This window comes from Plecotus auritus (genome assembly GCF_963455305.1).
Source record: "Plecotus auritus genome assembly, chromosome: 5".
Lineage (NCBI taxonomy): Eukaryota > Metazoa > Chordata > Mammalia > Chiroptera > Vespertilionidae > Plecotus > Plecotus auritus.
The window spans coordinates 52,410,419-52,434,857 of record NC_137776.1 but is presented as its reverse complement, the minus strand read 5'-3'; the positions used below and the strand labels follow the sequence as shown (position 1 = coordinate 52,434,857).

Sequence of the window (24,439 nt, the reverse complement as noted above, 5' to 3'; positions counted from 1 at the left end):
ACTTGAAGCCCATATGTTTTTCTGTAACATGAAAATTTGGCTTATAAATAACAAAATATATTTATTTTTCATCAATAATTTGCATTTTCTTTTTGAGGTTTATATTTCTCATATTGCGTACAAGTTGCTTCATTAGTATTTATTTTTCTTACTATGGGTGGCTCTCAAAGATATTTATGTCCTAATCTCCGGAATTTGTGGAAATGTTAAATTACATGACAAAGAATAATTAAGATTTCAGGTGAAATTAGGGCTGCTAATCAGTTGACTTTTTGACAGGGAGATAATCCTGGATTATTCAAATTATTACAAGGTCCTTAAAGTGGAAAGGGTGGGGGGAGGGGGCAGGGAGTTCAGGGGAGAGATTCAGATAGATGGCAGTGTAAGACACTCTCAGCCTGATAGAGAAGGGGGCCAAAAACCAAGGAAAATGGGTACCTTCTTGAATTGCAAAAGGATTCTCACCTAGAGCTACAGAAAGGAATGCATACCTTCTGACATCTGCCAATACCCAGTGAGATCCATTCTGACTTACAGAACAGTAAGATATTAAGTTTGTGTAATTTTAAGCCACTAAATTTGTGATAATTTGTTACAGCAGCCAAGCAAACTAATTTTTTTCCAAAGGTCTCTATCACTGAAATTGCATTAATAAAAAAAGTTAAAATTTTCAGACTTTTCTTAAGGTATGTTTATTCATGCATCCATTCACCCGTTCATTCATTCATTCATTTATTTTCAGGAGGTAATCCGCAGCAGTCAGCTTGACACTTCAACAAACAGCCAGGAAATGGAAAGAAATGAAGAGGAAACTTCCAAAGCACACAAAATAGATGTTCTTGGAACAGAAATGGTAACTACTTAGAAAGACATCACTTTCCAAACAGTTTTCAGAACTGTGTGGAAATTTTCACCTTGCTGCAAGCAATTGCTTTACTTGTACTTTATGTCTTTAATATCAATTCATATCAGTGTTTCCTTTCCCATTTTGGAGTTGACAATCTTTGAAAAAATGAAACAAGCACCCTAAATATATGAGTGCACTTTATGTGTCAGTCCATACATGTTCTGTTATAGCATGAGCCCGTGCATTAAAATATGAGGTAAAAGCATTTAACATCTCTCAATGTGCACTGAAGTCTTGGATGAAAATCACTGTGAAATAATAAATACATGTGCAATACTAAAATCACTGACTTCTTTAAAATAATTATTTATTTAAAATTATCTTTAAACACAGGTCTCTCATCTTGAAAAGCACACTGAGGAAATAAACCAAGCTTCCCAGTTACATCAATATGTTCAAGAAACAGGTCAGAGACTGGTATTATTTGACCCAAATATTCCTTTCTTCTTATTCATATGTCTGTGTTTGAATGGAGGACTTCCAAAGCATAATCCTCTCACTATGCAAAGTTGATAACCGTGACTCATCATACCAAAGGGAACAGGGTAGTATTTCTGTGTATAATTACGTTCTACCTGTGGTGATAGATGCAATAAGCTTCTAAAATAGTTCATTGCTCATCAACCTATGATGTTTTCCTCCTAAAAGCTAGGTGATAAGCTAACCACCTCTGAATTGCTTTTTGCCTCAGGGAACTATAATAAAACTTGATGTTCATCAAGCTCCTTGAGAACAGATATGTTATCTAGATTGTATTACTTTTAATAACAGATTTAAGCATGTTTAAGGCCACTTCTCCAACCTACAGATATGAGATTAAACTAAAGGCAAATCTGTGCAAGTTTGCATAAAATGTGTACTGTTTGTCTTGCCTATACAAGGGGAATGAGAAGTTTTGTTGTCCTGAAGAGCTAAAAGGGAAGATTTAAGCCACCTGTTACTGAAATGTTACTTGACTATTTTGGTTTTTCTTAAGGAAGTCGGTCTTCCTTTTGTCTTCTTCTCCTGCTCTTTTCTTGTTTTATAACATTTACAATTTTTTCTTGAACATAAAAGCAAAACATGCTTGCAGAAAATTTAGAAAATATATATAATTAAAATAAATAACAGTCTCATCACTTATGACTTCCCATTCAGAGATAACCACCACCATTTTATTTTGTATATGTCTTGACCTATGTACCTTGAATCTTTTTACTGAACTTATATTGTGAGAAGTTTCCCATGGAACCATAATTTCTTCTCAAACATCATGTTTGTTAGTTACATAATGTGTTTGGTGCTCTTTTCTACTTGTAGTCATAGATACACCTGAGGATGAAGAAATTCCAAAGGTTTCAACTAAGTTTTTAAAAGAGCAATTTGAAAAGTCTGCCCAGGAAAAGGTCCTTTGTTCTGATAAAGAAGCAACCCCAGCCAAGCAAATTAAGGTAAGACAATTTTTCTACATATTAAGTATGAAACTAGATGGAAATGCATAGCATTTTCAAATTATTGAATGTTTCAGATGGTTTTTCAACAACAACAAAAAATATTCTGAACATTGCTTATTCTGTCCATAGAAGAATATTATTCTACTACTTGAGGAAAGCAGTAGAATTAGAACTTTTCTTGCTAGAGAAAATAGGGGAAGAAAAAATTGTGTATGCTCTAAACTTTAATAACTAATATTAGATAAAATAATAAAGTCAAGTTTAAATGCCAGATACCTAAACAAAGCAAAACAACCATCAAAAAAAGTACTTTAAGACTTTTATGGTTTCCTTCTAGCTTACTCTGCATAGCACATTAAGTAAAAGAGCAAAAATAACCAAGTTTATATGTATATGTTACAATACTGAGTCATTGATGTAGCAAATGGGAAATATAATTCAAATGTGCAAATAGATTATAGGAAAGGTAGTAATGAATACTGAATATTGTTCCTAAGTAGGTTTCTAAATGGAGTATGTCACCTGTTGTTCCCAATGGAGGTTTCAGCAGATGGACAGGTGAAGAGCAGTGCCTAGGCAGTCTCCCCCACTCTACCCATCTTTATAAGATTTGATTTTCTCTCCCTTAAAGATTGAAAGTGAATATGAAGAGATTTTAAAGCCATCATCAATTGTGGGTACCTCTTCCACTTTTTGCACTTCAACCAGCCAGAGGAAGGAAACATTAACCACAAGATATAGTGACCATAGTGCCACTTCCTCAACTCTGGCACAAGCTCATGCCAGTCCTTCGGGAAAGACAGAAGAATTTCCTCCTCCCCCACCTGATATACTTCAAACACCATTAGAGGTGACAGCATTTTCCCAGTCCCCTGAATTGCCCAGTCCTCCTAAAATACCACCAGTCCCCAAAGAATTATATTCCAAGCAAAGAAATTTGTATGAATTAAACCGTTTATATAAACACATCCATCCTGAGTTAAGAAAAAACTTGGAAAAAGATTATATCAGTGAGGTTTCTGAAATTGTTTCTAGTCAAGTGAACACAGGGAGCTCAGTTTCTGCAGATGTACAACAAGCCCGGTATGTTTTTGAAAATACGAATGACAGTTCTCAAAACACTCTTAACTCAGAAAGAGAACACTTGGAGTGGGATGAAATCCTGAAAGGAGAGGTGCAGTCCATAAGATGGATCTTTGAGAATCAGCCATTAGACTCTATCAACAATGGCTCTCCAGAGGAAGATAACGTCTCCAAGGGCATTGCTGATCAAGAAATTATTGCTGGTGGTGATGTGAAATATACCACATGGATGTTTGAAACCCAACCCATAGATACACTGGGGGATCATTCTTCTAGCATTGAAGAAAATGCTGAAAAAATTCCTGAGCTAGCCAGAGGAGACGTCCGCACAGCCCGGTGGATGTTTGAAACAAAGCCATTAGACTCAATGAATAAAATGCATCAAAGTCCAGAGGAATCAGTGATGACTGCCGTAACAGACATAACCGGGGGAGATGTCAAGACTGTGAGATACATGTTTGAAACTCAACATCTGGATCAACTTGGGCAGCTTCATTCAATGGATGAGGTTCAACTCCTGCAACTCAGGTCTGAGCTCAAAGAAATTAAGGGAAATGTTAAGAGAAGTATAAAATGTTTTGAAACTCAACCATTATATGTTATTAGAGATGGTTTAGGTCAAATGCTAGAAATTAAAACTGTTCACAGAGAAGATGTTGAAAAGGGTGATGTGAGAACAGCACGTTGGATGTTTGAAACACAGCCCTTGGACACAATTAACAAGGATATCACTGAAATTAAAGTCGTCAGAGGAATATCCATGGAGGAAAATGTCAAAGGTGGGGTGAGTAGGGCAAAGTGGTTATTTGAGACTCAACCTTTGGAGAAAATCAAAGAAGATTCAGAAGAGGTCATCACTGAAAAGGAAACAATAATAGGTTCAGATGTCTCCAGAAAGTGTTGGATGTTTGAAACACAGCCATTAGACATTTTAAATGAAGTTCCTGATGCAGGTCCTCTAAGATCTGAAGAGAAAATAGGGGGTGATGTACAAACTACTAAGCATCTATTTGAAACACTTCCAATAGAGGCTTTAAAAGATAGCCCAGATGTAGGAAAACTTCAAAAAATCACTGCCTCTGAAGAAGAAAAGGGGGATGTTAGGCACCAAAAATGGATTTTTGAAACCCAACCTCTGGAAGAAATTAGAGAAGATAAAAAAGAATACATACAAACAGTGAAACTTGAAGAAGTTGAAAGAGGAGATGTAAGAAATTACACACATACCTTTGAATCAAACAATTTAATTAAATTTGATGCATCACATAAGATAGAGGTGGAGGGAGTCACAAGAGGTGCTGTAGAGTTAAATAAGTCACTCTTTGAAACAACACCACTTTATGCTATTCAAGATCACCTTGGCAAATATCATCAGGTAAAGACAGTCCAGCAAGAAGAAATCCTAAGAGGTGATGTAAGAAGCTGCAGGTGGCTTTTTGAAACACGGCCCATTGACCAGTTTGATGAAAGCATTCACAAATTTCAGATAATTAGAGGAATATCTGCTCAAGAAATACAAAATGGAAATGTGAAATCTGCTAAATGGCTGTTTGAAACCCAACCTCTTGATTCAATTAAATATTTTAGTAATATGGAAGAATTAGAAAGTAAAACTGATCAAGCTACAGATATTGTTAAAGGGGATGTCAAAACATGTAAATGGCTTTTTGAAACCCAGCCAATGGAGTCTCTTTATGAAAAAGTTCCATTAATGACTGGCAGTGAAGAAATTCTTAAGGGAGATGTCAAAGCCTGTACTTGGCTCTTTGAAACCCAGCCACTTGATACCATAAAAGATGACTCTGAAGCAACAGTCAAATTGCAAACTATAAAACAGGAGGAGATCCAAGGTGGGGATGTTCATACAGCACGTTTTCTTTTTGAGACAGAAAATTTAGACAGCATACAAGGAGAAGAAGGAAAGGAAATCAAGGCTGTGCAAGTGGATATCCAAGCTGGGGATGTCTCCAGCATGCGGCATAAATTTGAAAATCAGTCCTTAGATTCTATAAGTTCCAGTTCAGAGGAAGTTTTGAAAAAGATCAAAATGCTAAAGACTGAAGATATTCAGAAAGGCAATGTTTTAAATTGTAGGTGGCTTTTTGAAAACCAACCCATTGATAGGATCAAAGAAGGCCAAGAAGGTGATGAATTAGTTAAGACAGTGATAGACATACAAGGTGGGGATGTAAGAAAGGGGTGCTTTATATTTGAGACTTTTTCTTTAGATGAGATTAAAGAAGAATCTGACTATATCAGCACCAAAGAATCAATTACTGAAGAAGTAATAAAAGGTGATGTAAAAAGCTACAGAATGCTCTTTGAAACCCAGCCACTCTATGCAATTCAAGACCGGGAAGGGCATTATCATGAAGTGACAACAGTTAAAAAGGAAGAAGTAATCCATGGAGATGTACGAGGGACAAGGTGGCTCTTTGAAACAAAACCATTAGACTCAATTAATGAATCAGATACTGTGTATCTTATTAAATCTGTCACACAAGAAGATATTCAGAAAGGAGAGGTTAGTTCTGTCAGATATAGATTTGAAACGCAGCCACTAGATCAGATTTCAGAAGAACCACGTGATATTGTGCCCACTGTAGACCATATTCAAGGTGGGGATGTAAAGACAAGTAAACAATTTTTTGAATCTGAAAATTTTAATAAGAATGCTTACATCAGAACAGTAAGTGTCAATGAAATACAAAAGGGCAATGTTAAAACATCTACTTGGCTATTTGAAACCCACACTATAGATGAGCTGAGAGGAGAAGGGTCAGAATACGAAAATATCAAAAGAGTCACTCAGCAAGACGTGCAGAGAGGTGATGTTAAGCAGGCAGTGTGGCTTTTTGAAAATCAGACTTTGGATTCTATTAAGGAAACAGATGAAAGTGTCACAAAACTCACCAAGGAAGAAATCCCTCCTTCTGATGTCAAGACAACTACATGGCTGTTTGAAACTACACCCCTTCATGAATTTAATGAAAATGGGGTAGAAAAGGTGGAAATTATTGGCAAAAGCATTAAAGAAACCCTAGAAGAACTCTACTCTCAAAAAGTTATAGAGGCTCCTGGAATCATCATTGAAGCTGATGAAGTTGGGGATGTTCGAATGGCAAAATATAAGCTGATGAATCAAACATCTCCTGAGATACAGAAAGAAGAAGTTATCAGGGTTGATCTTAGAAAAATAATGCTGGGCCTACTTTCCAAAAGAGACTATATGCAAAGAGAGATTGTGGTTAGTGAAGAAGAGAAGGGAAACGTTAATTTGACCAAAACTCAGTTATTAAACAGGTCAACAGAATGTCATGCTGAAAAAGAAGAGATAGTGAGTGGTGATGTGCAACAAGCAATAAAAAACCTGTTCTCCGAAGAAAGATCTGTAAAGAAAGGCATTTTAATTCAGGAGGATGAAAGAGGAGATATTAATATGACCATCTATTGTCTTCTTCATGAAAATGCTGGTGATACAACTGAGCGTGAAGAAGTAATAGGGGGTGATGTAAAACGTGCCATCCATAATTTGCTATCTTCCATATCAAACCATGAAACATCGGAAAGGGTGAAAATCGACGCCTCTGAGAGGGGAAATGTTCAGTTTTTCACAACCTGCATAGAAAGTGGTGCTTTGGATTATCTCAAACAACTCCAACTAGGGTCAGATGAAACATCAACAGCTGGGACACAAGAGACAGAGGAAGAAATAATTGGTGGTGATGTAGAGGGCACAAAACTCTTACTAAGTAAAAGGCAGTCTCAGGTTGAACGTACTGTTAATGAAACTGATATCATTCCAGGAGATGTGCATAATACAGTGAAAGTTTTCATGACAGAGCCTCAGAGTACACCTTGTAAGGCACCCAAAGAAGAAATTGTAAAAGGTGATTTGAAATCCACCCTAAATTCCCTCAGCCAGGCCATAAATCAGAAAACTGTGGCTAAAGCGGAAGAAATTATAAAAGGGGACATGCGGGCCACACTCAAATCCCTTAAGGAATTAAGCCAACCATATAAGGAATCTAAACAGGCCAATGCCATCCCTGATGATTTTGAGAAAGCTATTGAATGCCTTGAAAAGACTGCAAACACAAGGACAGAAATCCTGAAAAAGGAGCTTATCCGAGATGACCTTGAAAGCTCATTAAGAAATCTGAAAGAAGCACAAAAAGCTTTCAAAGAGGTAAATAAAAAAGGTGCAATCAAACAAGGTGTGCAAGCTGCGATGGTAGAATCCTCCCAAGAGCGGAACACAGAGATTCATCAGATGGCCGTCCAGACAGACAGAAAACGTGTTCTTCAGCCGAGACCAGGACCACTGGAGCCAGTGGCCAGGTGGCAAGGGGGTACAGACTCTGTCTACCAAACTACAGGTAAATCTTGCCATGGGAATTTAATAGAAGAAATAACTGAGATTAATCTTCCAAAAGCCCCTAAAGGCACTGTAAAGATTGTCATAGATCGTGAACAAAACAATGACGCTCTTGAGAAAAGCCTCAGAAAACTATCTAGTTCACACCACAAAGCTATTAAAAATGTGTTGGAATCAGGCGACAAAATGGGTGTATGGACTGATACTACAACAGAGCAGCATCTTAGAGATGAACATATAAGCAGACAATTGACTTCAACTGTGTCAATTAAGGAAAATGTAAAAACGAAGGAAGCGGAGACAGTGAACGAACAGAAGAAGGATGCTGTCTTTAACTCTACCCAATCTATTGATAAAGCAGTTGGAAAGCAACAAACTCAAACTTGCAAACTGATGAATGAGCACCAGAAGACTGAGTCTTTCCCTGTAAAGAGCTCTAAAAATACAGAAAAGAGTAAAATATCTATAAATACACAAAGCTCTAACCGTAGTCCATCCCAGGGTCCAGTCAGCAAGATGGTTGGAGAAACTGGTGAAGTTTCAGGGGACTTTCAGAAGCAAACCTTGTTAAGGCAAGAGAAGAAATATTGTAATAAAGATATAAAGAAAAAGAATGTGAACCCTCAGCCTATGTGGCAGACTTTGCCTGTAGATCAAGACATATCAAATGTAACCGAAGTAAAAGTCTTCCATAAAAACCACAATAAATTTAAGGCAACTGACAAAAAGCAGAAGACTGATGTTTATCTGAACAGCCAGGACTTTCTAATGAAGACAAATACTTCCACAGACTTAAAAAAGGCAATGGAAATGTCCTTTAATCAAATCAATTTGAACCCTGAAAATAATGTAAAAGAAAGTGAGTGCCCTCTTCCACCTCCATCTCCACCTCCTCCTCCACCTTCCAATGCATCATCTGAAATAGAATTTCCTCTTCCTCCTCCACCTCCTTTAATGATGTTGCCTGAAAAAAACGGGTTTCCTCCCTCACTGTCCACAGAGAAGTTAAAGGCTGAATTTGAAAATTTCCCAGGCCTCCCTCTTCCTCCACCACCAGAAGATGAGAAAGCTGAAAGAGAATATCAATCAATGTTTCTACCACCTCCCCCTCCTCCAACTCCATCTCTAAACCCAGCACATCTCCTTTCCTCCTCTGTTCAAGAAGAGCACAGTGGCACATTCGTACAATATTCCCAAGAAGAAGCCTCAAGCTCTCAGCAAACTCATTCTCAAGCTAAAATCACAACAGGAAAATCAGGAAGACGTCTGCCACCTCCCACATTACCAAAACCCAAACTTCCCAAGCACTTAGAAGACAAAATGTTTCATGGTTCCCCAAGAACTGAACTGAAAAATTCCCTGACAGATATGGAATGTAAAATCACTCCCTCAAAGGATCAGAAAAGAGTAATAACAGTGACTAGTGATGAACAAACAGAGACGAAGCAGAACATATCCAGAAAAAGTCTTTCTGAAATAAAACAATTATCTATAGACTCTACAAGGTCACTCTCACAGACAATTCCAGAAACTTTACCACCCAAGGAAAAACAAGGAAAAACACCTCTCATCAAATCTCATTCATTTCCTGCAGGTTCAGGACAACAAAGTCCAAAACCTTATATGAGAAAATTTAAGACACCTTTAATGGTTGCTGAAGAAAAATATAGACGACAAAGAGAAGAGCTTGAAAAACAGAAACAGGAGAGTTTTTGCTACAACATAGTCAAAACAGAATGCCCAAGCCAAGACATATCAGAGTTGGAAAAGCAAGTACTGTTACAAAAAACAAATGAGGCGGTTCCCCTCCCTGGAATGGATTCAGGGGTCACTGTGGCCCAACCCAACCCTGACTCTCAAGTACGAGGAGTGTGTACTGATAACAAGCTTTCCACCCCAGCAGTAACAGTTGCCGCTGAGAGGCTCCAACGTGTCCTAGCAGCCTCAGAAGACAAAGATGCCATGAAAAAGGAGGTTTTACAGAGCTCCAGGGACATGAGACTATCTAAGTCAGCTTGTGACATTCAACAGAGTCGCCAAGAACATAGTACACAGCAAACACAACAGAAGAAGTATCTGGGGCAGTTGCACTTGCCCCAAAGCAAACCAGCTTCCCCAAGTTTCAAAGTTAGAACCATCAAGCTTCCAACTCTAGATCACAAATTAAATGAGACAGACCACAGCTACGAAAGCCATAAAAAGCATTCTGAAGTTGATGTTCAAACCATTACCAAACAACAGCATCAGGAATCCGAGGAAACGGAAGCAAGCACTGAATATAGTAATAAGCAATCGGTGGCTGAAAAATATCATCAATTGCCTAAGAAGGAAAAAAGAGTAACAATACAATTGCCTGCAGAACTCTCAGGGAAAAGCCACAAAAGTAAGCGCAACATAGTTCATGAGAAGCAAAGAGAATTTGGAAGATCTGAGAGGGGAACACTTCTAGAAAGTGAAGGAACAATTCAGGGCCCACCAGCCATTAGTCCAAAAGAAGAGAGACTAATAGTTGAAAGCAAACAAGAACATTTAAATAAATCAGCAGGGAAGGTAGTCAAGCAAAAGGTTACAGAGGCACATATTGATTCACAGACTGAGGAATTTCAGCAAACACACATACAGAGTTCTGAAAGTCAAGCTGAACATAAAAAATTGCCCCAGCCATACAGTAATCTTCAGGAAGAAAAATGGCTTGGAGTCAAAGGCATAGAACAGAAACAAGTCTTTTCTAATACTAACGATTCAAAGGGAGAGATTATACAGAACAAATCTTTATTTTCCTCTGTGAAAGGATCCCAGAAGGATAATGGAAAATGTGCTATAAATATATTGGAATTTTTGAGAAAACGTGAAGAACTTCAACAGATTTTGTCCAGGATAAAACAGTTTGAAGCAGAACCAGACACCAATGGCCTTAGAACATTTCAGACACTGTTAAATATTATTCCAGTATGGCTATTAAGTGAAGAAAAAAGAGAGTACGGAGCTCGCATTACTGTGGAGAATAACACAGAAAAAATAAAAGAAGAAATAACGCATATTAAAACTCAAGCAGAGGACATGCTTGTATCTTGTGAAAATATAATTCAAACAGCCATGACCTCCTCTAACGCAGGAAAGCAGAGAAAGAAACCTACTGGGCTTAATGACACATCATCCACAGTGTCTAATGTTAATGTCAGCTCTAATAAAAACCCTGAACAGGAAGAAAACGCCACTGTAGAAAAAACACAGCACCACCAAATAGAACCCCATTCTGCAGCAACTGCTCATGATCCTGTGAAGACCCACCAGAAGATTAAACTGGAGGAGAGCAGGATTCCTCCTCCCTCCTTGAAAACACGCTCACCATCACCAACATTTATAACAATCGAGTCCACCGCCCGGCGAACAGAAACCTCTACTAAGGATGAGCTTTCTCAGTCCCCTAAAAAGGATAGTTCTGCCGAACCATCACCAAGAACGCCTGTGTCACAAACATCTAGAATTCACCGTGCAAATACCTCCCCTTCTCCACCCAGGAGTCGCTCTGAACAACTTGTCAAACTCAAAGACACCACTGCAAAGTTAGCCAGGGGGCCCCTCGCGAGCTCCGCAGGGACCCCGGTTCCGATTGTAGAGAAGAGGTCTGAGGTCATCCCGTCGCCTGCAACCCTTCGCCGGCAGATTAAGATAGAAACTCGAGGCAGGGATTCTCCTACGATAACAATACCCATCAGTGTGACTCCTGTTGAGAGGGGTTCCTTCAGAGAAGCCGTGGACGCTCAAGAGGAAGTTAGGCAGGTAGAGAAAAGGGCAGCTTACCTTCGCAAAGATGGAGTGCATGCCCCACCAGGCGTGGTGCCGGACACGGAGAGTTTTGACTCCGTGGAAATCATCCGCAGAGTGGAAGGGCCTCGCCGGTCGGAGCACACGCAGCGATATGAGGCAGCCAACCGAACGGTGCAAATGGCTGGACATTTTGTGAATGGCCATGACGATGAAGTCAGCAGATGGTTCAGGGGATTTGAGGATGGCCCAGTTTTTGAAGCAAAGTCAAATACCAGAGTTTATGCAAATGGAGAAGCAAATGAAAAACAAGAAAGTCGTAGGTTTCGTAAGGAGGAATTTGGATTAACATCTTCAGAAAACTCTAGTTTCACAGGCTTTTCTGGCAGTCGTCCTAGCGAGCGGCAGGAAAGCGTCCCCGGGAGGCAGCCCAGTGTTCACTCGGAAGCGAGGTCTCCAGCGGAGTTTTTCTCCGGTGTGGAAGCCTTTGAGAGTCGAGTTGTTGGGGCGAACAGGACCGTGTCTCCATCTCTTACCTCCAAAGCTGGCAAGTCCGGCTTTGACTTCAAGCATGCCCCGCCCACCTATGAAGATGTCATCGCTGGCCATATTTTGGATATTTCTGATTCGCCTAAAGATTTAAGGCAGAATTTCCAAAGGACGTGGCAGGAGAGTGAAAGAGTTTTTAAAAGCGTGGGATATGCGACCTCAGATGCTGAGATGAGAACCGCCTTCCAAGAGGAATCTGCCTTCCTAAGTGGTAAATGAGCTTGCAAAACGTGAAGTAAGGTTAACCCATTTAACGGCACGTGTCCCATAGCTAAAATGATGTGCAGTTAAACGAGTGCATGGAAATAACCAAACAATATAACCTAAGACTAACAGCTCTCCGTTGTTGCCAATGTCCTTCTCTTTACAGTGCTTGCTGTACTACTTTCTCTTTACAAAAGCATCTGCTATGATTTGTCTGCACTGTGTGAAAATAACAAATACTATTACCTATATAGATTATTGAGACTTATATTTGTTAAGGTAAATAAGGGTTTGGATAAAGCAGCAGATATAATAATTGTAATTGTGATAGTATTAATGATTATATATAACTATATACTTATGAATAATTATACACCCATATGACATTGTTCATATTCCTTATAAAAGTTATTATTTCATCTACTTACTTAAGACAATAGTAGATAATATCCCTTGACCTACTATTGATGTATTTTTAACTTCCAGACTTTAAATGGTGTTTGCGTTTGAATTCAATACAGCCTGGTAATAATCCAAGAAACACTTTACACTCATCATATGCGCTTTAAGGATTTTATTGATTGGTATTTTGAAAAAAGTGTAGGTATGGAATTAGAACTTTTATATATTTAATCATTGTTATTGAGTTGAAAGGAGTTAACTTTCTCTAATACCACTGGGTATGTGTTTTTTAACCTATAACATATTTTTCCACCTTTCGTAAACCCCAAACGATAGCTCAATTGGCCTCATTCGCAAATGTGCCTGGACACTACATTTTTAAAATTTAATTATATTTGGAAGGAAGAAGATTTAAAACATAAGAACTTAGTACATTTTTTTAAAATTTATTTTATAAAAAAAGGAAGAGAGAGAGAAATCAATGTGAGAGAGAAATATCAATCGGTTGCCTCCGCACACATCCTGACTGGTGATCAGAACCCGCAACCTAGGTACATGCCCTGATGGGATCGAACTACAACCTTTTGGTGTACATGATGATGCTTCAATCAAGTGAGCCACCTGGACAGGGCAGAACTTAGTACATTTTTTAACATCAGAGAACAGCTCATTTATTCATATTTCCCTATATTTTACAATTAATGAGGCTTCACGAGAAAAGGATTTGACATAATTAATGTGCATCATTATTATAGCCCATTCTTTTAGACAGATTGAAAGAAATAGCAAGCTTAAAAATAAAAATTGCTGAAACTAATAATTATGCCTCTATCTTATTTGCAACATATGTGTCTAGTGTATCAGGTTAATATGATTTTGTAATGTGCTTGCTTCTGGCATAATTAAGCAATTAATTTCAAATTCTCAGTTTATTAGGAAGGTAAAAACATAGAAAATGCACACACACAAAGAAAACTGATATTAAATATAGAATTGTGTCCCCTACTACAACTGAATAAACAAATGAGAACTTTCAGTAGCCCAAATTGAGCCTCAAAGCCTCAAAGTATATAGGGTGTCCCCCAAAAATGTACACACAGTTAACAGCTGATAGCTATTAAATGAAAATGAAATGTATATTAATAAGCACTGCCTTTATAATTATCCAAAGGGTGTGCATACATTTTTTGGGACACTCTGTATCTTTATTTGTATTTTGAAAAACTTGAGCATATGTGCTTTTACATATAACTAATATGAAAGCTTAGTTATTCTCACTGGATCATTGTGAGGAGCAAAGCAATGCCAAGGTGAAAGTTCTGTGTCAGTTTTGAACCACTAGGCAAACACTGGTTAGTAATATAGCTACTATTATTCATCGGAGCTAGCATTCCTATGAGAGCAGCAGCATGTGACTATAGATACTTCCAAGCAAGGGAAGAGGTAGGGAGATTATAAAAGGCAGCCATGCAAATCCAAAAAGCCCTAAAATATAAAGCTATTTAGCTTGAGTGCAAATGGCCTTGAACATTTCAATGTAATCAGGAATCTCATTGGATTAAAGTTAAGCATTGCTGTGATAGAGTCAACACTAAGCCATCAAGAAAATATTTAAATAGCCCTCACCAGTTTGGCACAGTGGATAGAGCGTTGACCTTCGAACTGAAAGATCCCAGGTTCAATTCTGGTCAGGGGCACATGCCCGGGTTGCGAGCTCCATCCCCAGGAGGGGGCGTGCAGGGGGCAGCCAATCAGTGATTCTCTCTCATCATTGATGTGTGTGTTGTTTTTTTTTTTTTTTCTCTCTCTCCCTACTTCTCTGAAATCAATAAAATTATATTAAAAAAAGAAAAGAAAATATTTAAATAAATACAATGCCCTCAGCTAAAAAAAAAAAAAACAAAAAAACAAAAAAAAAACAATATGTACATATTTTTGAAAAATATCTGCAGAATGCTTTAAAAAATAAAAGCTTTGAACCAAGTGAAAGGTAAACCTTTATATATGTGGAAAGTTTAGTTATCTAGAATGATAAGTGCTCTTGGGACTTCCCATGGCTGAGTTGACTATATATTCTTTTTTAATGTATTACAGTTAGTGAACTTGTTTTGCTCCTGTATGCATCCTTAAATAATAAAAGTCAACTTGTATAATGTATAAAATAGTAGAGACGACGCTAGAGTAAGGTTGATTGTAACAGAGCCTCAGACCCAATGTTAGATTGGCTATGTCCAAGAGGCAATATCAGGACAATCGTCTTAGAGCTTTCTGCTTTAACTGCATGGCCAGTTAGTATGCTGCTGCAGTTTGTTTTGTTTTTACAATGTGATTGACAATAACACTAAATAAGTTTTTGTAAATTTTTATTTTTAGAAACTGCTACTCCAAGACAAGGAAACATGTATACTTTGTCAAAAGACAGTTTATCCAATGGAGTGCCTCACAGCAGACAAGCAGAGTTTTCATAAATCCTGCTTCCGATGCCACCACTGCAACAGTAAACTGAGGTAAAGGTTGTGTGGTCTGTGGTACAAATCTCCAGCAGCCTGCGGTGTACTTATAGCATCACATCCCTGAAAATGTAGATTTTTCCAGATCTTGCTGCCATTAATCATCACACAACCACAAAAGGGATGTGTCATGTTCCTTTATGCTTTGCTCAGGTTGGCTGTGACCATCTTCCTTTTGAAATGTTGCTTTCCCAGTCAAACAAAGAAGGGTTCCTTTTGTGTGGATGTGGAGATCATACAGATAAGGAAAATTAAGAGTTACTGTGCAAATCGGGACTTTTAAGTTACTACTTTAGTCTGAAGTCTAGACGCTAGATTAGGAATCAGCAAACTTTTCCTGTAAAGGGCCAGATAGCAGATATTTTCAACCCTGCAGGTCATGCTATTTATGTTGTCACTCAGCTTCCAATGGAGTGGGAGAGCAGCCATAGATAACTAACCAAGCAGGTGTGTCTATGATCTAGTGGGCCTACCTGAATTCCAATAGAACTTCATATACAGAAACAGATGCGGGGAGCTGGAGTTTACCTATGCCTAGGCTATTCCATGTAAGGGGAAAGAAAATAATTTAGAATAATATCAATGTAAAGTCAGATAAATGCTCTGTATATTCTCTGGTGAAACAGAAGACTTACCAACACAGTTATAAATGCACTCGTTTTCCCAAACTCTTGAAATAAGTGCATTGAAATAAATGTGGCATTTGGTGTGGCTTTAGTCTGAAATACTGAAATGTAATTATTTGCTCAATACAATGTGCATCTTTCAGATTATATCTTTGCTGACTTTAATCAACAATGTCAAACCCTCCTCTTTGCAACATTTTCCCCCTTTGTTTCCATGACACCAGAGTATAATGGTTTTCCTCTTACTTTTGAGTGTTCCTTCTCAGAATCCTATGTGGGTGATTCTTTCTCTGTCTATTCTCCAGATGTTAGAGTTTCTTAGAATTCTGTTATAGGCATTTATTCTTTCTCACTATTTATATTCTTTCTTGTTTATCACATCCACATTTATAATTTAAATCATCATCCATGTGTCAACAACTCTGAAATCTGTGCCACTAGCCCAGCACTTTCTTCTGTGTATCAGACATTTATATCTAAACTAGAGGCCCAGTGCACGAAATTTGTGCAAAGGGATGTGTGTACCTCAGCCCAGCCTGCACCCTCTCCAATCTGGGCCCCCTCGAGGGATGTCCCACTGGGTGTTTAGGCCCGATCTCAACAATCCAGGACTGCTGGCTCCCAACTGCTCACCTGCCTGCCTTCCTGATGCCCCTAACTGCTTCTGCCTGCCAGCCTGATCACCCCCTAACCACTCCCCTGCCAGCCTGATTGATGCCTAACTGCTCCCCTGCCAGCCTGATTGCCCCTAACTGCCCTCCCCTGCAGGCCTGATCATCCCTAACTGCCCTCCCCTGCAGGCCTGGGTCCCCCCTAACTGCTCTCCCCTGCAGGCCTGATTACCCTCAACTTCCCTCCTCTGCCAGCCTGGTTAACCCTAACTGCCCTCCCCTGCAGGCTTGATTGCCCCCAACTGCCCTCCCTTGCAGGCCTGGTCCCTCCCAACTGCCCTTCCCTGCTGGCCATCTTGTGGTGGCCATCTTTTGTCCACATGGGTGCAGCCATCTTTTACCACATCGGGGCAGCCATCTTGTGTGTTGGAGTGATGGTCAATTTGCACATTACTCTTTTATTAGATAGGACTAGAGGCCCGGTGCACAAAATTCATGCACGGGGGGGGTGGGGGGAGAGAGGTGTGTGTGTGTCCCTCAGCCCAGCCTGCACCCTCTCCAATCTGGGACCCCTTGAGGGATGTCTGACTGCCCATTTTGGCCCGATCCTGGTGAGATCAGGCCTAAACGAGCAGTTAGACATCCCTCTCACAATCCAGGACTGCTGGCTCCCAACTGCTCGCCTCCTAGCCTACCTGATTGCCCCTAACCGCTTCTTCCTGCCAGCCTGATCACCCCCTAATCACTCCCCTGCCAGCCTAATCGACGCCTAACTGCTCCCCTGCCGGCCCAATTGCCCCTAACTGCCCTCCCCTGCAGGTCTGATTGCTCCCAACTGCCCTCCCCTGCCAGCCTGGTTGCCCCCAACTCTCCTCCCCTGCTGGCCCGGTCCCCCCTAACTGCCCTCCCATGCAGGCCTTGTCCCTCCCAACTGCCCTCCCCTGCAGGCCTGTTCCCCCCCAAATGCCCTCCCCTGCAGGCCTGGGTCCCCCCAACTGTCCTCCCATGCAGGCCTGGTCCCTCCCAAATGCCCTCCCCTGCTGGCCATCTTGTGGCAGCCATCTTTTGTCCACATGGGGGCAGCCATCTTTGACCACATGAGGGCGGCCATCTTGTGTGTTGGAGTGATGGTCAATTTGCATATTACCTCTTTATTATATAGGATAACTAGTGTATCTCTTCAATTAGATTTCTCATGAGAATAGCAAATTTAATATGCCCCATTATCTTCTCTCTGCCAAAATTGCTTCCTTGACTTCATGGTCTGTATGCTACTCTCTCAATAAATAGCATTAATATTAACTCAGTGGCTGAAAAATTAAGTTACATTTGACTCCTTTCTCTCCTTCATTCCCTACACCCAAGCAATGACCAAGTCCTATAATTTCTGTCCCTCTTGAGCTATATACACTTTGCTCCATCTCCACGGACCAGGCATCTTTCAAGCAAGTATCATCTCTCACCTGTACTAATGTAGCAGTAAGTTTGTCACCCTGCCTTCAGAATATCTCACTACCATCACAACCAACAACAACCTACACAATGGCATACTCCATGGCATAATGCAAATGATCGTTCTAAAATGTATATCTGAGGTCATTTTTATGAAGTTCCCTATTTAAAACATATAATGGCTTCCTCTATCAAAAAATTAACATCTTAATGTGAATTAAAAGGCACTTAAGGATCACGCCCTTGCTGATCTCTCAGCACCCCTTCCTACCATTAAATGTTACTTTTCATGAAACTGAATTTCTTTCAGTTCCACAAAATCATTACTTTTATCTCTCATATCTATCTGGTTCCAAGTATTATTTCCACTCCTTGTAGTGGTTTTCAAATGCCTCCCCTCCAACTTTCCACCAGGCTAATACCCAGTCATTCTTTATATTTCAACTGAGACTGCATATCTTTGAAAAAGCCTGCTTTGACCCCCATATATGAAGCAGGTGTCCTTCCTCTGTGCTCCCAAAATATCCCCTGTGCTTGCTCCATCCTTAACACAATCTAATATAATTCCCCAATGTAGGAAATGTGTTAATGTTTGTCTTTCCAACATCTAGTAAAGGCTGACATATAATAAGAGTTTAAAAATTTATTCAGTAACTGATATTTATAAAAATCATTGTACAAAGAACCACAGATAAAGAAAACCAATCAAAGCAAGTATATGGCTCAATAATTATTATAAAGTGGCCCTGGCCAGGTGCTCAGTCAGTTAGAGTGTTGTCCTAATATGCCAAGGTTGTGGGTTTGATCCCCAATCGGGGCACATACAAAAATCAACCAATGAATGTATAAATAAGTGGAACACAATGTCTCTACCTCTCCCTTTCTCCCCCTCCCTAAAAAATAAAGATAAAATATTTAAAAAATTACTCTAAAGTGAACATTTTGTAGCCACTACTAAGGTCAAGAAATACAACATTACCAGACATTGCAAAAGGTCCTTCCATGTTCCCTACCCAAACATAATCCACTCTTCTCTCCTGTGAGTAAATGTGTCCTTTTCAATAATTACTTCCTTGCATTTTTATAGTTTTTTACCCAGATGTGCTTTCCTAGATACTGTACTATAGTTTATTCCATGTTTAAAAACTTTGATTATATGGCTTTTAACTTTTTTTTTAAGATATAGGTTTCCATCCATTCCCTTCATGCCTTACAATTAATCTGTGAAGAATCCAGGACATTTGACCTATAGTTTTCCACATGCTCCTTTCTCTTCTTTATTTCTGATAAATTGTCACCTGAATCTAGATTTTGGTTTTTGTAAAGGAATGTTTGATGCCTTTCACAAGAATATAGGGAGTGTTGGCAAGAATACAGTAATCACATATGTCTGTTTGTCTCTTGTTTTGTGATCATAGCAGATAATGAAACTGAATACTTATATTCATTAATTGATGTTTGCAAAATGTTGATATTCTATTTTTGTCCCTTCTTTTTCATTGCTAATTAGAATATTTGTATAGGAGATTCTTCCCGTCGTCTATTATTTGGTTACATGGTGGTAGAGTTGGTGGAGCAAAGGCAGAAAACATGTATAATTTTTTCTTTTACTTACTAGTTTTGCCAATGTATCAATAATCTAGTCAACAATATCATGAAATGGTCCCTTATCTTCCTCTAGAAATTACCAATTTTAAAATGTTTTTAGTATCTTTATAAACTCACATTTACATATATTTGATCAGGTTCAATCCAATGCAATTATTATTATTACGATGCTAAAATTATTCTATCCCCCCAAAAAAAAATTATTCTATCCCTGGAGAGTGGATGTGCCTTCAAGTTCTATTCTCAGTCTTTTTGACAAAGCCTTAGTAGTCTTTGCTAGTTTCTCTGTTATCTGATAGGACTAGTTCCATGCTCATCTACTGCCCCAGGCCTGGAATCAGTCATTTCTCCAAGCCCTGGTTTCTTTTAGTGAGAAATGCCATATCAAGACAATAATTTCAATGCTCTTTCTACTGGGTTGGTCACTATTTCTAAACTTTTTTAGTGTTTAGAGCTGATACAATGATTTTCAACTGGTGTGCTGCAAAAAATTTTAAGACATATAATACCTGACTAGTCAGGGACCCTGATCTCTTTTTCCTTCAATTGTCAAATGAAAAATGACAATAGCCAACACAACAATAACTGTCTGGTGTGAATGCCCTGTGTTAAACCATTAATATATAGGTCATATAATAGAGTTTCATCTTTTTGGTCACATCACATAATAAGGTTGCATTTGACAGAAATCCTTATATACAAATACTAGAGGCCCGATGCACGAAATTTGTGAAAGAGTAAGCCTTTGCAGCCATGGGAGGCTGCCTGGATCCCTCTCTCACAGCCATGGCAGCTGCAACCCCTGCTTAGTCTGGTCTAATTAGTATATCACACTTTTATTTTATAGACTAGAGGCCCAGTGCACTGTTTCATGCACTGGCGGGGATCGGCTTGCTGTGGGAGTGCTATTCATCCTGTGGTACTCCCATTGTGGGAGCACACTGACCACCAGGGGGCAGATCCTGCATGGAGCATCTGCCCCCTGATGGTCAGTGCGTGTCATAGCAACTGGCCGACCAGTTGTTCTGGTCGTTCCGCCATTCAGCCACTGGGCTTTTATTATATAGGACTAGAGGCCTGGTGCACGAAATTGGTGCACGGGAGGGAGGGGGGTCCCCTCAGCCCAGCCTGGACCCTCTCCAGTCCAGGACTCTTCAGGGGATGTCCGACTGCTGGTTTTGTCCCGATCCCAGGCTGCTGTTCGGTTGTTACTGTGAGTGCTTCGTGACCAGTTTGCATATTATCCTTTTATTAGTATAGATAACAACTTTCTGAAATATTTTGCTTTGATGCTTTTCTGATGCTCATTTTTATGTGGAATTCGTTTTCCTAAATCTTATAAGGAGGCAAATCCTGGATGGTTTTTCCAACTTCACAAAGCTGACTCTTCTGGTATTCATATTCTGTGATGACTTAACTTCTGGGATTTCCTGCCTTGGTTCCTCTCCTCCATGTTAGTCAGGAACTTGTTTTTAAATTCTGTCATCATTATCCAACTCAGTTTTGATTCTATATCTTTTTTTTTTTCATTGTGGAGTCTTGTTTTAAAAGGATAATCAATGTGTTATTTCTTAGTGTTTGATTTCTGCCGCCTCTTCAGTCTTTTCTAGCATAGACCCTGTACTCACTGACTTTTGGAGAGGGCAAAACCCCTCCTAGTTTCAGCTGCTGTGCTCTGATTGGCATGTGATACTTTCCAGGAAATACTGCCTGGCTATTTAGTGGTCTCATATTTTCAGGTCCATCCAATACCTTCCTTGTTCCCTCTGCTATTACCCATACAGATGCAATTATCATGCTAGTCTCATAGTTGCTGTTGGTTCGTCCTTGATTTCTTGCATTTGGGGGCTGGTGAGGATATCTTGTCACTTAGTTTTGTTACAAATTTTATCCAGGGGTTTTGAGTTTTACTATCTAGTTGACTTATCTGTTTTTATATGGAGATTCAGAAATATTAAAAAATTATGCTGCTGCTTTGGATTAAATTTGATTTTAATTTTAACAGGTACTCTGTTGATCTCCCCCAAAAGGCCAGATAAATGAGTGCCTAGGCAAGTTTTCCAATTCATTCAAAATCCAATTACCAAGGAAATTCAAATAGTTGAAGTTTGTGTGTGCTATTTAGGATTTATTGAAAATTGCAACTCCTCACATAAATCAGCGAGTTAGCAAAGATTAGTCCTATCGTTTTATACCAGCTATAACTACATATGCATTGCACTATAATACCTATTACGCCAATACCTAACATACAGTATGACATTCTAAATACTACCAGACATGCATCATGTAGAATATTAGTGGTAACTATTATCTAACAGGAATGCTCAGTTAATAAGCACATTTATATTGCCAGTAAGGTAATTGGGCTGAATATCTGACTCATTCTTGAAATAAATAATTTCCAAATTCCCTATGAATTTGCCGGGTATATATGGAATACTAAATTTTTTCTTTTGTTCTTTTTGGCAGTTTGGGAAATTATGCATCACTTCATGGACAAATATATTGTAAACCTCACTTTAAACAACTTTTCAAAGCTAAGGGAAATTATGATGAAGGTTTTGGACACAAACAGCATAAAGATCGATGGAATTGCAAAAATCAAAGCAGCTCAATGGACTTTATTCCTAACGAAGAATCAAATATTTGTAAAAATAGTGGAGAACACACCCCCATACTTGGAGAGCTTAATAAACATTTAGATGCGGATGACAATGAAAGGCAAAGGGATGATTTGAGAAAATTCAGGGAAAGGGGAAAATTAAAAATCATTTGGCCCCCTTCTAGGGAGATGCCTAAGAAAACCTTCCCTCTTGAGGAGGAACTCAAAATGAGTAAAGCTAAATGGCCTCCTGAAATGACAACCCCTACACCCACTGAATGGAAAAGTGAATCCCTGGTGGAGCACATTAAAACTCTGGGAAATAAAGGACAAGAGCAAGATAACATTTCTTTCCTGCAGTCCTATCTGCAGTCCATCCATATGTGTCAGAAAGAGGCTGTTATAGGAATCAAAGAAAAGGAAATGTACGAAGCAAGAAAAGATGAGAAGGAAGGAAATAAGAATGTGCCAGATAAGCTGAATGAGGCTGAAGAGACAAAGAACCAGAGGAAAAGTGAAATGGATCTGAATGCCAACTGTAATGTGGTTGTGCAGAGTGCTGAGAGGGAGAAAAGTGAAAAAACTAATGAACCTGATGGTGCAGAATTTTTCCAGGTTACTAACACTGATGATGAGGTGGTGCCACAAAATCACAAAGAGAATTTGAATAAGAATAATAATAACAATTATGTAGCAGCCTCGTCTCTGAATAATTGCAGGCAGAAGACAGCTACTTTAGAATTTCCTAACCTAATACCACGGTCAGGTGAAGCAAACTACACTGCAAGTAAAGATCAAATTGAAAATTTAGAAAATGCATCTAGAATCTCAGAGTTACTTGGTATATTTGAATCCGAAAAGACTTACTCGAGGAATGTACTAGCTCTGGCTCTCAATAAACAGGCAGCCAAAGCCACTGTGCAGTCTGGCCCCAAATCAGGCCTCACTGGTGGGTTAATAGTAGAGGCAGAAAGTTCAATAGCCTCTTCTGACACAAACATTTTAAACATCAAAGGAAACCGTTCAAATAACAAAAGCCTACACTTCTTCTTTTCTAACACTGTGAAAATTGCTGCTTTTTCCAAGAAGAATGAGAACATTTTTGAGCCTGATTTAATAGATTCTGTAGATCAAATAAAAAATATGCCATGTTTGTACCTAAGAGAATTTGAGAAGGACATCAAACATTGGCAGCATGACGAAACAATAGGTGCAAGACACGTCAGTGGAAACACAAGTTTCCATACTCTGAGAAGTGGATGTGCAGCTCAGCCTACGTTTCCCAAAGCGGAGGTCCAGTCTGAACAGCTCACCGTGGAAGAGCAAATTAAAAGGAATAGGTGCTACAGTGACCCTGAGTAGAACAACTTTGGCCACTTTCGGTCCACACTCAGGCACTGAGACATAGCCTTGTCCTGAAATAAGACTTTTGGGATTTTGATAACCTTTTGTTGAACTTGTAAATGTAATGTTCAGAAATCTCATTATCTACCACAATGGGATATTCATTATATAGCATTATATACTGTTTTCCAGAATCAGTTTGAATCTACTTTTATTCTGAATAGAATGAAGAGGTGAAACACTATGGCTATGTTTTCCTGTCATATGGCACTTAAGTATATCGCTCTGTTTTTGAACATACCAGGTAACATCATTGGTGTGATTCCATACTGCTGATATTTATTACAATACTTATACTGTCTCTATACTTTCTGCTGAAATAAAATTTAATTACCTGAGCTGCAAACAAAACCTCTTCTGTTACTTTTTTCCACATATGTTGTCATTCTAAGTATATACATGTTCCATGATTTAGGAAGTATTTGTCTTGTGGCATGTATTTAATACACACATGCACATGCAAACACACACACACACACACACACACATAATCCTGGAAAAAAATAAAATACTGAACCAAAGCCACAGTATCATTAGAAAACATAAAATTTTCTTTCTCATTTAAAAAACAAAAGGATTATCATATTTCTTTAAATAATTGCCTATGTTAAATAATCATGGAACATGTCTATAAGCATTTAATGAAAAATATCAATTTTCCTCTAGAATAATGTGGAGCTGGTACTCAGAAATTAACTGAACTGAAAAGATTTTAGACTTTGTTCAAATAAATTATGCACATTGCACATTTTATTACTTACTATTTGCAATTGACAAATATACAAACCATACAATATACTTTGTCAGGCTGGATGCATCACTTTCCTTGAATGACATATAGGAGTTTAAGAAAACTAATATATACTTAAGAAATCCAATACTATTTTATATAGTAATGG

The 24,439-nt window shown here is 38.9% G+C and overlaps 1 protein-coding gene across 1 annotated transcript in view; it reads left to right on the top strand.

Annotated features, from left to right (window-relative positions):
• Positions 1-23,883, top strand: part of XIRP2 (xin actin binding repeat containing 2) — a 69,747-nt gene extending 45,864 nt beyond the window's left edge. Inside the window, exons 4-9 of the mRNA XM_080669205.1 lie at positions 743-853; positions 1,241-1,313; positions 2,207-2,337; positions 2,972-12,329; positions 15,098-15,231; positions 22,004-23,883. Of these exons, the coding sequence (XP_080525331.1) occupies positions 743-853; positions 1,241-1,313; positions 2,207-2,337; positions 2,972-12,329; positions 15,098-15,192 (9,768 nt within the window). The 3' untranslated portion in view covers positions 15,193-15,231; positions 22,004-23,883. The remainder of the gene's footprint in view (positions 1-742; positions 854-1,240; positions 1,314-2,206; positions 2,338-2,971; positions 12,330-15,097; positions 15,232-22,003) is intronic.
• Positions 23,884-24,439: the final 556 nt, after the last annotated feature.